We start from the raw sequence: 14,202 nt of genomic DNA on the forward strand, positions 1-14,202 counted from the left end.
ACTAGACCCAAGGCAGGAATGCTGAAAGACTCCAGATGAAAGAGAAATGTAGTTATTTAATATGAAAATAGGAAATAAATGTTAGGCAGTGAATTACTTTCCAGTTCAGCCCCAGTATGAAGGCACTAAAGCTGTTTTATTGTCACGTGTGATGATGGTTTTGAGAAGCAGGGCAAAGTCCTGTCAGGCAGTGAAAGCAACTGGAGAAAATTCTAGACAGGGACAAAATCTCTTGGTAGCAAGTTCTCCGAACTCAGGACAAAGACCCAGGGTGGACCTTGCCCCATTTTTGAAATAGTTGGTCCAACTTTTCTTTATAAGCCTCTCTGTGCTCTGGGCCCACACCTAATGTTCATGGATGTCCCCTGTTTGTCCCCACTCACCTGAGAGTTTTCACACTCTGCTTTCATCTATACTTTCACCAGGGACCCTGTTTCTTTGCTTGGCTACTTTCACTCATTTCCTCAAACTCAATTTACATGTTAATTTCTCCAGGATGTACCTTTCGAGCAACTGTGGCCAGCCTCTCCTCAAGTTCTGCTACATAGCCTTCTTTGAGATTCCACAACGTCTCTATTACAAGAGGTCACACTGAAAATTTTTGTTTACATGTATGCCTTCACCATCAGACTATGAGTTCCTGTCTTAGTCTTCCTTATATCCCCATGGTATTTTGAAATTTGCTACTAGATTCTCAGTAAATGTTTGTCGAACTTGATTATACAGAATGCAAACCAGGATAATCGTGTTCACAGCAGTATGATTTCAAGGACAGTCTCCTACTTCTGGCCTGAGTATCATTTCTACGCCAAAATATATATCCCAAGGATCTCCCTCAAGGTAAATGCCTTTTCCCCCTAATACGCTATATGACAGTCCACAGTACTGGGAATCACCTTGGCCCACAGCCTTGCTGTCGATCTCGACAGACCCAGGAGGGACAGTATCTCTCCATCACATTCATGGTCTCTGCTTGTCACCCGGGAGGCTCGCTGTCAGTTTGTCCCACCAGCCTCCAGACAGAGACTGCAACCTCCTCCCCTGTCCTGGAAACCTATAATAATAGGAAAAGCTTTACAAAAATATAAAACAAATGAACATTCATACTTATACGTGGCTTTATATTATTGTTTTAGTTTTGTAATAGTAATTAATCAAAAAGTCTTATACATTTTTTATAACGGAATATGAGAAATAAGGACTATCCTGAGTAATTCAAAAAAGAATTCCCATAGCTCTAGGTAAAACAGTTAGAAAAGGTGACTGCAGATGGATCGTTGTGATGACAATAATTCAGTTGTATTTACCAGGGTGTCTCCCAGCTGCATTCCTAGAAGGGTGGTGAAAATGTAGATTTTCAAAAGGCTCATCATCAAAAGAGGGGTTTGTGTGGAGGAAGCCGAGATGGACCCTCCAGAGCAAACCCCGACCCACCGACATGCCTCCGGGTGACCGTTACTGGGGTGACCGTTACTGGTCATTAGCACCTGGCCGTGCTTCTGAAGCAGTAGTTGGGCCGAGACACCTGGGGAAGTTGGGACCAACCTCTGAATGAGAGGTTCCCAACTGTGCAGACGTGGTGACCGCTCAGGGGTCTCCAGAGCCTCTGACCGTATCTCATCCCCTGAGTCTAATTGAGGAACCCAGAGCTTTGCAGCCCGTCCCTACCTGTCTCGCTTTACATTGTGGGCTCCCGGTGCCGCGCTGTGATTCACCTTCGAAGCAATCAGACTTTTTCAGACTTCTGCTTTTGATGCTTCTCACCCGCCCACACAAACTAATGAGGCTCCAAGCGGTCTCAGAGCCTGGGGACTGTGAGGGGTAGGTGACACCCAGGTCTCGGTGACAGGAGAGGAGACTCTCTTTGCTCGCTGAGAGCTAGGGCTGAAATATAACCTGAGACTTCATTTCCTCTCTTGGGAGGGAGGATATGTTTGCCTGTTCCTGTGTTTGAGATATTCATCTTCACCATCGCAAGAAATAACAATAACCCTAAAATGAGCCATGGAAACGTCAGGGGTACAGAAATCTCTGTGATCTCCGGGCCAGACGGTGCAGCTGCATCTTCGGCGACATTTATGATTACTGTTGCGTGAAAGCCACACACTGCCCCAGTGTTCATCCATCCAATCGCATGTTAAGCATTGACCTTATGCCCAGTCCTGGAGGGGGAGAAGTGGCCATAAACCGATCCAGCTCTAGAAACCCAGCTTCAGACGTTTTGGGTCAGGACGAAAAATGAAGATCTGCTTCCCACTTGAAAATTGAAAGTAAATGTGGCAACTTCACCACCTCTGGCTCCAAATTAGAAGAGAAAACCATGACAGTAATCAGAGCATGAACCTTCCAGTCAAGCAAAGCTGTGCTCAGTACCCAGCTGCACCACTTCTGGGCAGTAACTTCTCTGACCTCCATTTCTTCCCTGGAAGATAGAGGACAGTGACATTCGATCGGCCAAGTTGTGATGATGAAGCAAGCAGAAGAAAAGTGTCTCAAATGATGCTCAGCACATCGCCATCACCTACAATACAGTACGAACAGTAAGTCGGGGGCTGGGTTAGTGTGAGTCGCTCAGATCACGTGAGTTCCCCTTCGCTCTACAAGTGTTAATGATCCTTTAGGCTTTTTTTATTCCGGTTTCTAGGACTGAACTGGAAAATCGGCTCATCGCTCCTTGGGGTTGGATAAATCACGTCCTCCTCTCCACGCAAGTCTGCCATCCAGTTTCATCTAGAGTCACCCCAGGAAATGTCCTGCGTTGCCTGAGATAATTCTCACTCCAAATAACCTTTTCCGTGATACTTATATGTGCCCTGGCACTTGTCGACAACTATATATCCATCTAACAGATATTTAGCACTTTCTACGAGGAGGACGGAATGCCAGCCAGGAGTGGCGACCCTGACCTAACGCCTGCCCACACGGCCATCCCGGGAATCACGTCCCCTGCAGTCAAGTCCCAGGCCTCAGCCCGGTGGCAGCACCGGCATCATCCGGGGAACACTGCAGTGCCACAATCCGCCCCTCGAAATCCCAGATCGGAATTTTCTAATCTGAACATTGCTAATGCCACTTCCTGGTCTCAACAACTTGAGGTTGAAAACCAATTAGCCATGAGCCTGCAACCATGTAACAGAGTTGAAAAGACTCTATAGATAGAGTCTTTAGTCATTGAGAATTTGCAAATTTCATGTCTTCTACTCAGTATTGAGCAGTTGGCTGCAATTTTGCCTCACATGACCACTAGGGGGCATTTAATCCCCGACTATATTCTGCAAACAATCTGAAAACGGTGTTGGGGTACCATCAGGATCTGGGTGGAGGGGGTGCAGGGGCAGTGCCTGTCTGGCACCTCCCAAAGCCTGCGAGGTAAGGTGAAAATAGGATAAACGGGGTGTATTCAAGCATCGTTCTTAAAAGGTTGTGGATTATTTATAAATCATTTCTCAAACCTTTAGGCAGTCCATGAAACTAAGGAAGGCGATAAAACCAATTTTTATTGCGTGTAATACCACGCTTCAGGCACTAAACTAGACATCTCCATTGTCATCATGATGTCTATTCATCACGAGTATCCTGAGGCAGATTTTATTTTTATCATCACTTTATAAATGGGAAAATAGGCTGGGAGAGGTTATCACTTACCAGTGCGATCGCACATCGAGCAGGCAGCAAAGAGTCTGATCCCGGGCCAGGCGGCTGTCCTAGTTCCTACCTGCCCACGTTTACGCTCACCGGAGTGTCGGGCTCACGTGCCTCCGAGCTGTTTGCCCAGTTCCCATCGCCATCACCCCCTGAGTCCTCACCTTGCTCTAAGATTCGTGCGTGTTTGCGTGGCGGTGCAGGTGTGGGTAAGAACGCTATGAATTCAAAATGCAGGTAAACGTTTTCATCCCCGGTGACCCCCACTTGACGAAATGGGATTTAAACGTGCACTCTGCATGTTTTATTCTCCCTTGTCGTGTCAATGTCTTTACTCTGAAGGCCATTAATTGACGTTGAATGAATTGATAAGCAAATAAATAAACCTAGGTTTTAGGAAGACTCCAGAAAAAAACAGTGGTGGCAGGAGGTGGGGGGGTGGGGACTTCCTCCATCTGGAAATTTCTGAAACCTATGAGGTAAGATGAGGTGGTCTTCCAACAGAAAACTCCAAAGCGAGGAGACAGGGCCGATTCCACAGGACTTGCTCAGCCTGCCCCGCGGGCACCATCCAGATGATGGAGATCTGGCTTCCTGATCTGGCAAAGAGACCTCGCAAACATGCTAACTTTTCCCTTCTTCTTCCCCTGATGCTGAAAGACTTCAACAGAGGTCGATTGGGTACCGGACAAGTATGAAGATGAGCCACTCCCCACCACCGCCCGGGCTGAGAAAATTCGCTGGACATGATACCGTGTTCTGTAATTAGAAAAAAATAAATTAATCGAAAGCGTTGAGATACTTCTCCTATGAAACAGAGGCACCGAAAGACACAGGAGAAAACCTCAGGAAATCCCTCATTCGCACGTTCAGCGGGGCTCGAAAGGACTTTGCCCTCCCACGCCCGCCGCATTCCCGGTCCCCTCATCTTTTCCCGAACTGTAAATACCCCCAGGACGCCGCCGTCTTCCCCGACGGCGCACGGCACAGGGACCGCGGTGGGGGCAGAGAGGCTGCGCCCCCTCCCTGGCCCTCGGCTTTGTCCCCTATCGGCACCATGGTGCCAGTGAGACCTCTACTAGCAGGGACGCCAAGGGCCACCTCATTTCTTACACTGGTCCCCGGGTTGCTCCTGGGTTTTAAAAGGTAGGTCATCCGAGTTCCAACCACTTATTTATATCCCGCCACATACACACCAGCTACCGAATGGCACGTCAAAAGCCTGCCCTGCCGTATCCGCGCCAGCCAGCACGGGCGCCCGTCTTTCTCAAAGGAGGGAATTCTCTGACGAAAACTCATCCCTTCGCTCCACGCCGAAGAGCGCTTTTCATGACAGTTAGCTTGCCCTCCTGATGCTTTCTCAATGCCGCCCACATCTAGCCTCCTAGAGAAATGAATCATCTGGAAGACAGTCATCCCGTGGGTCAGAAAAGGCCTAGAGAAAAGGCACATGGCCTGGCACTGAGCAAAGACTGCCCTCCAAATGGGAGGTGACGTGAGCAGGCTGGGGACGAGGTCTCTGCCACCTTTCAAAGTAGGAGAGGTCATTGACCTTGTGGTCGCACCCCTGTCCGGTGGTGCACCCACCCTGCCCCTGGCACCTCGCAACGCCCAGCCTCCCCGACTCCCAGCATGCTGCCGGCCAAGGCCAGGACCTCAGCAATCCACCTGGAAATCTGAAATGGAGAACTTAATAACAGCGCAACAAAGTACAGGACTCGTGGAGATGTCCGCTCCAGCCTGGACTTCTGGATGAGAAAAGGGCTGGAGGGGCAATTTCAAGACCTTCCCCCAGCTCTGGATCCTGGCAGAGCCGGCTACGCTTGAGAACTGGGGCCTAGGGGACCCGAGCTGACTCAGCGCGCACATGGGCCCCCTCGCCTCCCCCGGTCTTTATACTTCCCTGCGTCTTCAGTAAATTTAATGCATTTCTTTTCATCGATATATTTTACTCCATCGTATGAAAGTATCATCTCTTAATCAGCCATTCCTTCCTCCAACAGACTGAAAAAGCAAGTTGCACAATATGTAGAGCACAGTAAAAATTGAACTGATATCCTCACACAAAAAATACTATTTACTTGCTATGGGGCTGTGTGTGTGTGTGTGTGTGTGTGTGTGTGCATTCACATTTTAAAGAATTTGTTCACATGATTCTTGTGGCCGGCGAGTCTGAAATCCATAAAGGGAGCAGCAGGAAACAGGGAAGATTTCTATGTTCCTGGAGGAATTCTTGAGCAAGAATTCCATATTCTTTGAGACGCCTCAGCTTGGACGAGGCCCACCCATGCAATGGAAGGGAACCCGCTCTATTTAAAGTCAGGTGGTTGTAGATGTTAATCACATCCACAAAATGCCCTCACAGTAACATCTCACACAGGTGTGCGACAAACCGGGCACTACATCCTAGCCAGGCTGACGCAGAGCACGTCGCTGTCACGGGAGAATTTTTCCAGGTCCTCCTCCTCCTCCCCTCCAAGCAGGAGAAGCACTTCGGACTTTTCAGACTGGGTCTTAGCCTCGTGCGGTCTCGCCCGGGTGCTGCCCAATTCTGAAGGAATCGTAGAAAACGACGTGGCGTTTTTAAATGGGTAGCTTGTCCCACTTTTTTTTCTTTTTTTGTTTTCATTTTTACTAACTATATCTTATTCAGCGGAACGCTACCATTGTAAAATTCTATCAAAGGAAAAAGATTAAGATAACCCATAATCGCGCTACCCTAAAATAACCACTATTAACATTTTAGTATACTTCAGTCTTTTTCCTACAAGTATAATTTTAGAGTTGTCATCATATCCAATATATAATTTTATCATGTTTTTCTACCTATCATTATAAGCATTTTCAATGTTATTACATAATCTTTATGGCTGTCATTGTTAATAGCTACAAAATAGTTCACTGAATTGAAGTATTTTATTTACCTAACTCTCCTGTTATCTTTAAACTATTTCCAATTTCTTCGTACAGCAAGCACGCCATCTTTGCAATGATAGCGTTCTTTTTCACACCTTGAATTCTTTCACGTAGACTTAAAATTGCTTGGCCAAAGAATAGATATTCTTTTGGTCTCTTGACATATATTTCCAAAGAGAATTTTTTTTTTTTTAAGTTGCATCAAAATCCACTATCAGTGTCAATAAGGACCACGTGTCTTTGGTCTCTGGAGAGGAAAGCTGCGCCAGGCGGGGATATGGGACGGGAGAGCGACCTCCTGGCACTGAAGCCTGAGCCTCGATTCTGTGAGGTACAGCGGTTTTGTGTTGCTTTGTTTCCCACAGACCGAGCAGTTGATAACTCTGTGGGTCCTCTTCGTTGTCACCATTGTCGGAAACGCCATCGTGCTGTTCTCCACGTGGAGGAGGAAGAGGAAGTCGAGAATGACCTTCTTTGTGACTCAGCTGGCCGTCACAGGTGAGAAACCGTGCAGGAGGGGGAGGAATGAGCTGTGTGTAAAATTCCTCTGGCTCCTCACGTTCAATTACTTTACCCCTGGAAAAAGTAGACGATCAGTCCAAACGGCATCAGCGGAATTGCAAGCCATTTCTACAGGGATGTAAAACCCATATTTGAAAGTTTCTTCCATCAAATTTAACACATTTAAATACCCATAAGATTCCATTACAAAAATAACTCACTATACAGCAGACCTGAAAATACTAATCGGTGCCACCAAAGGGTTCTAGAGGGTTCCACTCTCCCTATACACCAGCTTCCATCGCTGACTAAGGTGATATTACCGTACAGTAGCATTTTATGAGCTTATAGAATAGATCCCAGAAAATGGACCAGAAATGTCTCTATTTAATAGCAAATGTGAAGTCTCCAGTACCTTGCCACTTTCGGTTTGTGGGCATTGCTCTTGAAATGTAAGTGACACGTGGGACCACCGCTGGGCACGCTATAAGGACGTGAGATAGCGACCGGGATCGGGATACTTAAACGTGGATTTGGGGAACGGCTAGTATAGTCAGAGTGTGAGCACATCACACCTAGCGGGGCATGGTGACACATTCTCATGTCAAACAATGATCTATGAAAGACAGACCCCCGGAGAGACGGGTCAAGTTCAGACTGGTAGGGCTCGCGTTCAAAAGCAAAACACAATCAAGGAGGGAGCCAGAGAACGGAGCGGGCAGGTGCGATTCCCAGAGGGTCTAGCCTGAGACAGGCTTGGAGTCCTGGGCTCTGGAAACACGCTATCTGTCATATGAGTTTAATTTGAATCAGACTGTAAAGCAAATGCAAAAAAAAAAAAAAAAATTTAAGCGTTAAGTGCTAACAAGGAGCAATGGTAGATGACTGTCAGAAAGTTGTTGGGTGCATTTCGACCTTGTCAGGTTGTACTTTGTTTCAGTAAGAGCATCGAAGAGTGCTTGAGAATTTAGTCTTGAGCCACAATTATATAAAAAAAAATACAACACTGTAACATACAAGGGAATCTTGGCCATGCATTGTTGATAACCTGAAATTTTCCACCCTTCTGTCTAACCAAGAGTAGCAACCACATCTGTTTGAGCGGGCTCCAGTGACCAGGGTGTAAAACAGGGCACTACTAAGAAATACAGAGATGATAAGAGGACCCCGAGTCACAAAGGAGAGACTCGTGATGGGAGAAAACTCCGTCAATCTTTCTTACAAACAGGAGCCCATTGTCCATTCCTGTGATTGTGGGAGTAAAGGGTAATTAGGAATATCCAACAAACACTGAGATGCAGATTCCCCAATGAGGATGCAGTAACTTCCTTTCATTATATCTCTTCATTTACCATATTATGACCAACACTCCACAGCGTCACTTGTGCTTTGAGAGTGTAAGAATTTAGAGACGGCAAGAATATCAGCTTGGAATTTAAAGAGCTGTCAGAATTAAACAATAAATGAATAAATGGAATTTCGCCATCTATTGTCAAAGAGAAAAGTTGTGTGTTCTATTCAAATCCGTAATCTGCTGCATTAACCTAGACTTAATTTCTCATGAATATTCTAAATAGTCTGTTTAATTGTTATTTCCCTCTTGGAAAAACCCAAATGGGTCAGATCAAGAGTATTTCAAGTGAGGAATTATTGGAGAGATAAGCTTTGCCAAGGGTCTAAAATCGAACTAACTTCTTATTTAAGATAAAATATTTCCTCCATTTCCATTTCCCTGTGATTTCAGATCTTTCAGTAGAGAATACATATCTGAGTCTTGAGTAAGTCTATGAAGTTTACTCGGGTATCTGTAAAGGAAACTATTCTTTGAGATTTACACAAATTTGATCTGAGTTTCCTATCCCATGCCATGGTCCTCCCCAAAACGTCTTCAGGTTTCTGGACAAATATTCTTCCTCATGATTTCTGGTTCTTAATGCCACCGAACTTGAGCGCTCTCTCTCTCTCTCTCTCTCTCTCTCTCTCATGGGCATCTCATCTTCCCTAGTTGGTTTTGTTTGTTTGTTTGTTTATTCTAGGCTGACTCTAACAAGGCACTCAGCTTCCTTTTTTTTTTCTTTAAAATCATCCACAGAACCATGACTTTTTATGTCTAAAAGACTCTACCAAATGTTTCAAGCAACAAACGTAGATTGTGTCATAGAAAAGCAAATACCTTAAAATCAAATATTATATATTATATATTTTCAAAATTTTTAGCTCCACCAAAAACTTCTCCATTTACCTTGCTCCAGCCTTGTGTCTTATCTTCACTTTTCTACTTTTTGCTCCTCTTTCAACGTCTACGTTATGACAAGTTTTGTCTTAGAATTTGCTTTGGGAGAAACACAAACGAAGACAGGCCTCTGGTGCTAGCAGTGTTCTATTTATGGACCCTGATCAGAGTTACATGGGTAATTTGCCAAAGTACATACTTATGATTTGGGCATTTTATGTCGTTTATTTCAATACAAACTTTATTTACGAAACACGTCACCTCCATATAGAGGAGGGGTTGTAATCTCAAATGCCTTTAGGCGAGCAGGTATCCAAGCGTGTGAAAGAGCCTGGCAAAGAGACAAGTAAAAATGCGGCCAGAATAGAGGAGGGTCACACCTTAAAGGCATTCAAACTCAATCTTTGTCACAGGCTGTGCTGATCAAACAAACTACAGGTGCAGGCCAGATTTGGCCTAAAGGCCACTGGTTTACAACTGTCAATATATGAAAAATTTTCAATAAATTTGATAATCTTGTACCATTATAAAATTATATCTCGCCCCTAAACTCCGAATCCCACCTTCAATAGGTGAGTGCAGCATTTTGAGTTGGGTTTGGAGAGAGGCAGGGCAGAGAGGTAGAGAGAGCTTCACACTGACAAAAGTTTAGAAAAATCACACGTCTGACACTTTCAAAATTCGTTTTCTTTAAAGAAGTTGCTATGTTAGGGCTGTTCCAGTTTCTTTTATTATATATGTGGTTTAAAATGAACAATATATGTGTCAGGAACAATAGTGATGAGAATTAACACATAAAGGAAATATTCTAGTGATATCGAGTCCAACCCATATAGCCCGAAGTCTTCATGATTTTCGAACGACGGCTTAGATTAAGGGAGAACGGCAAAATAAGCATATTATCACTAAACTTCCTCTGTCAGAGGACCGTATATTGGGCTTCTCTATGTGATGGGGGGAAACAACTGACAAGACACTGGTCCTATAAGGGTGACGCTAAAACAGGCTGTGGCTTCAACTCGGCACGGCAGAGTTGTTGTCACATAATGGTGTGGTTAGTATTACCGCGATGCCAATACATTTGCCTAAATATGACTGTAATTTTACAGGTCTTTTTCTCTCAGCATCAAGTAGGAGGTGTCTTAGTCTGCTTAGTCTGAAATCCCGGACACTGGGCAGCTTAGACAACAGGAATTTGTTTGCTCAGGGTCTGGAGGCTGGAAGTATGTGATCAGGGTGCCCTCAGGGTGGGCTCCAGTGTAGCTCTCAGGCTGGCCTGAGAGAGACGACCTTTTTGTTATGTCCTGGCATTCCTAGAACTCTCGCTCATTCATTTTTTACTTGCATTTCATTTGTCATCTCTAACTGAAGGAAAAGCTGTTTGTTTGTCTGTCTGTCTGTTTGTTTGTTTGTTTTTAACTTGGACTCACTGGCCAGAATAAAATGAGTTTTCTTGTCCTAAGGAACAATGAGAGGAAACAGGTAAGTATTGATCTCTGGCATAACGTGTCCTCCATGTTTTTACTTCCATCAAGAAAGAAGTTTAGACAATGAAGCTCTGTTTACATCCTTCCCCCCTCGAACTTTCGGTTATTATCAGCAAGTCTACGATGAATAGTCTCATAATTAAATCTTGTATTATTATTTAGGTTATACAAATGAACTTACTGCATCAAAAAAGGCCACTTTTATGGCTTTTAAATCGTCCAATGTTCTTTTGGGTAATCCAGGACTAAATGATGATGGGAAATGTTATGAGAAAAATGTTCTAGAAGCCATCAACAGAGATCCACACTGAGACTTGTTTTCAAACCTCCATGAAAACAAAAGCCTTATTGGCTTATGATAGTTATAAAATCATAACCATTTATTTCCTCGAGGGCAGGAATTCTCTCTGTTCATCCATTATGATGCTTACGCACATACTCAAGTATCATTTGCATAGTCTAAAAAGGAGCGTTTTCTTCCACTGTGGCCAGTGTATCAGAGAAGAATCCAAAACTAATCTGTCTTTCTTTACCCTACATCAATTATGGCAACACTCACGTACTCGTGAAGGCAGAAATCATACCACTTATCAGAACTTCTGAATGGAGGAACTGTTTCAATTTTGCACCTCTTCTAACTTACTTTCCTCTTCTCCACATCTCCGACCCATTCAAAAAAAAATCTCAACCAATTCTTCTCTGTATCCATTAGGAATTTTAGCTCTTGAGAATGGAAGGAAACCGAAAGATCTTCAAGCTGCTATTTGCGCACATTCTGTAATTTTTAGCACTTCGATTCTAACAATTTCCTGGATGAATTTAATGACTGTTTATATTTTATGAGCTAAAGTGCCAATTAAAATTTATTAGTCATTTATCATCTTCAAGAATGGCTTATCAGTTTTAGTCAAATGCAATAAAGAAAGAGAGTTAATGACAGTAACTCCCCTTGAGTGTTCAACAAAGACAAGTAGAAAACATATTTTTTTGGCACATATTCAGATAACTTTTCGCTTCTGAAAGGGCAAAATCTTCTCATATTAGTAAAAGAGAATAGCTTTTCTGGAGACTCTTTTATTAATGAACTAAGGAATTCTCCACCCTCAAAACATTCCTGTTGATAGATTGCCTGAAAACAGAAAATTGAGAGGTTTAGCAAGAGAGACGAAACCACGTGAGCACTGAGGTGTCCACGGCCATACGTGGATTTCAATACCACTTTCCCACACTGGTTTCATTCACCTTCTCTCCCCTAGATTTTTGAATTACATACTTACCTCTTTTCTTTATCTTAATTTTGATCGTTTTTAAATTTTTACACTTTATATTTTTTCACATTTATTGAGATAAAATGGACAAGCTTCAGGTGTCCAAAGCGATAAGTGTGTCTCCTGCTAAATGATTACCACAATGTAAGTCAGTATCCATCCCCCCACATGAGTTATGATTTACGTATGTGTGTTAATGAATTTTATAAACTTCTCTCTGGGCAACTTTCAAATATACAATACAATGTTCTTTACTCTAGTCACCGCGTTATGTATTATATCCCCAGAACTTATTCATCTCATAACTAGAAGTGTGTAGGCTGCGAACACCCCACTCTCTGGCACCACCAATTTGTTCTCTGTTTCTATGACATCAAATTTTTTTATTAGAATCCACATACAAGTGAAACCGTACAGTACGTCTTCCTCTGTCTGACCTACTTCCCTTCGTATATTGCACTCAAGATTTATCTATGTTGAATCTTCTTTCTATGACTGAATAATATTCCAGATTTTCTATATCCATTCATCCATTGATGGACGCTTAGGTTGTTTTCATGTCTTGGTTGTGGTATACAGTGTTGCCGTGAACATAAAGATGCAAATATCTCTTAAAGATGGAGATTTCATTTCCTTCAGTAGAATTGCTGGGTTATATGGTAGTTTTATTTTTAACTTTCTGATGGACTTTTATACTGTTTTCCATAGTGACTGCACCAATTTACACTGCCAACAACAATGTGTAAGACTTCCTCCTTCCTCCATATCCTTATAGATATTTATCATCTTGTCTTTTTGTTACTAGTCATTCGAACACATGTGAGCTGATAGCTCTTTGTGGTTTCGACGTGCATTTTCCTGATGATTAGTGATGTTGTACACCTTTTCATGTACCTGTAGGTCATCCAAATATTGCCTTTGGGAAAATTGTATTCGATTACAGTACACATAAGTTAAATAGATTATTTTCTGGCTATTGAGTTGTATACATTTTTATGTATTTTGCTATTAATCCCTTATCAAATAGATGGTTTGCAAATATTTTCTCCCATCCTGTAGTTTGCCTTTTTATTTTGTTGATCTTTTTTTTTTTGCTCTGCAGAAACTTTTAAGTTCGATATAGTCTCATTGGTTGAATTTCTTTTGGTTGCTTGTGCTTTGGGTGCCATGCCCATAAAATCATTACCAAGACCAACGTTAAAGAGATTTTCCACTACGTGTTCTTCTAGGAGTTTTATGGTTTCAGGTTTACATTTGTCTTTAATCTATTTGGAGCTAATTTTTGTGAGTATTGTAAGATAGGGGTCCAGTTTAATTCTTTTGCATGTGAATACTCAGTTCTCCCAGTACCATTTATTGAAGAGACTCTTCTTTCTCCATGGAGTGTTCTTGGCTATCTTGCCAAATGTTAGGGAAGCTGTCCATGATTAGCCAAGTCCTGGCTAGTTGGAGTCAATTCCTCTGGGTTATCAGTTGGCTTTCTAGGCTGGTTGCTGAAGGCTGTGGATCCGAGTTCTATTTTCACGTGTAGTCTGGCCATTACCCAGACGTGTATTCAGTCTCTCAAGGTATTCTTTGTACCTATCTTTTAAAATTTGTCCTTATTAATTATGGTCCTCGTATTTTCTCAGCTTTCATATATTTCTTGCCTATCTGATAAGCATGGGTAACTAAAAGCACTGTTAAGAACTTCCACACTTTCATTTTCTAATATTTTTGAACCAATATTCATTTTATTAATTTTAATATTTTATTATTTGGTTCTGCAAGGCTCCTGACTAGTATATTTTCAACATAGGTTTGTGTGGCTTGTATGCACATGTGCGTGCACACACACATACACACACACACACAGACCACACACAATCCTTTTAGTGTGATTTATTGACTTCGCTTTAAATTTTATTTATGTGATGTTAATATTAAGTTCATCCATTTTCTTTTTATTGCATTTGTTTGCCAAGTGCTGGACAAAGTATCTTAATAAAATCATATTTTAAAAATATATTTGTCATTTGTCTTCTGCTTGTGACTATGATTGCAATATTTACCAAGTATTTCTGTGTTCGAATGTTTCCGTTCTCACCAACAGTTGGCTTTCCCATCCTTGGTTCTATCTGTCTATTTTGATATAGATCTCAATTTTCTGGAGTAC

General features: G+C 42.7%; 1 protein-coding gene across 2 annotated transcripts in view; it reads left to right on the top strand.

Annotated features, from left to right (window-relative positions):
- NPSR1 (neuropeptide S receptor 1) overlaps window positions 1-14,202 on the top strand; it is a 96,900-nt gene that overhangs the window by 11,205 nt on the left and 71,493 nt on the right. For both annotated transcript variants that reach the window (XM_036230468.1, XM_036230469.1), the window contains exon 2: window positions 6,924-7,056. In XM_036230468.1, coding sequence (XP_036086361.1) covers window positions 6,924-7,056 — 133 coding nt within the window. The remainder of the gene's footprint in view (window positions 1-6,923; window positions 7,057-14,202) is intronic.

Source organism: Rousettus aegyptiacus, unplaced genomic scaffold, assembly GCF_014176215.1.
Source record: "Rousettus aegyptiacus isolate mRouAeg1 unplaced genomic scaffold, mRouAeg1.p scaffold_m13_p_13, whole genome shotgun sequence".
Lineage (NCBI taxonomy): Eukaryota > Metazoa > Chordata > Mammalia > Chiroptera > Pteropodidae > Rousettus > Rousettus aegyptiacus.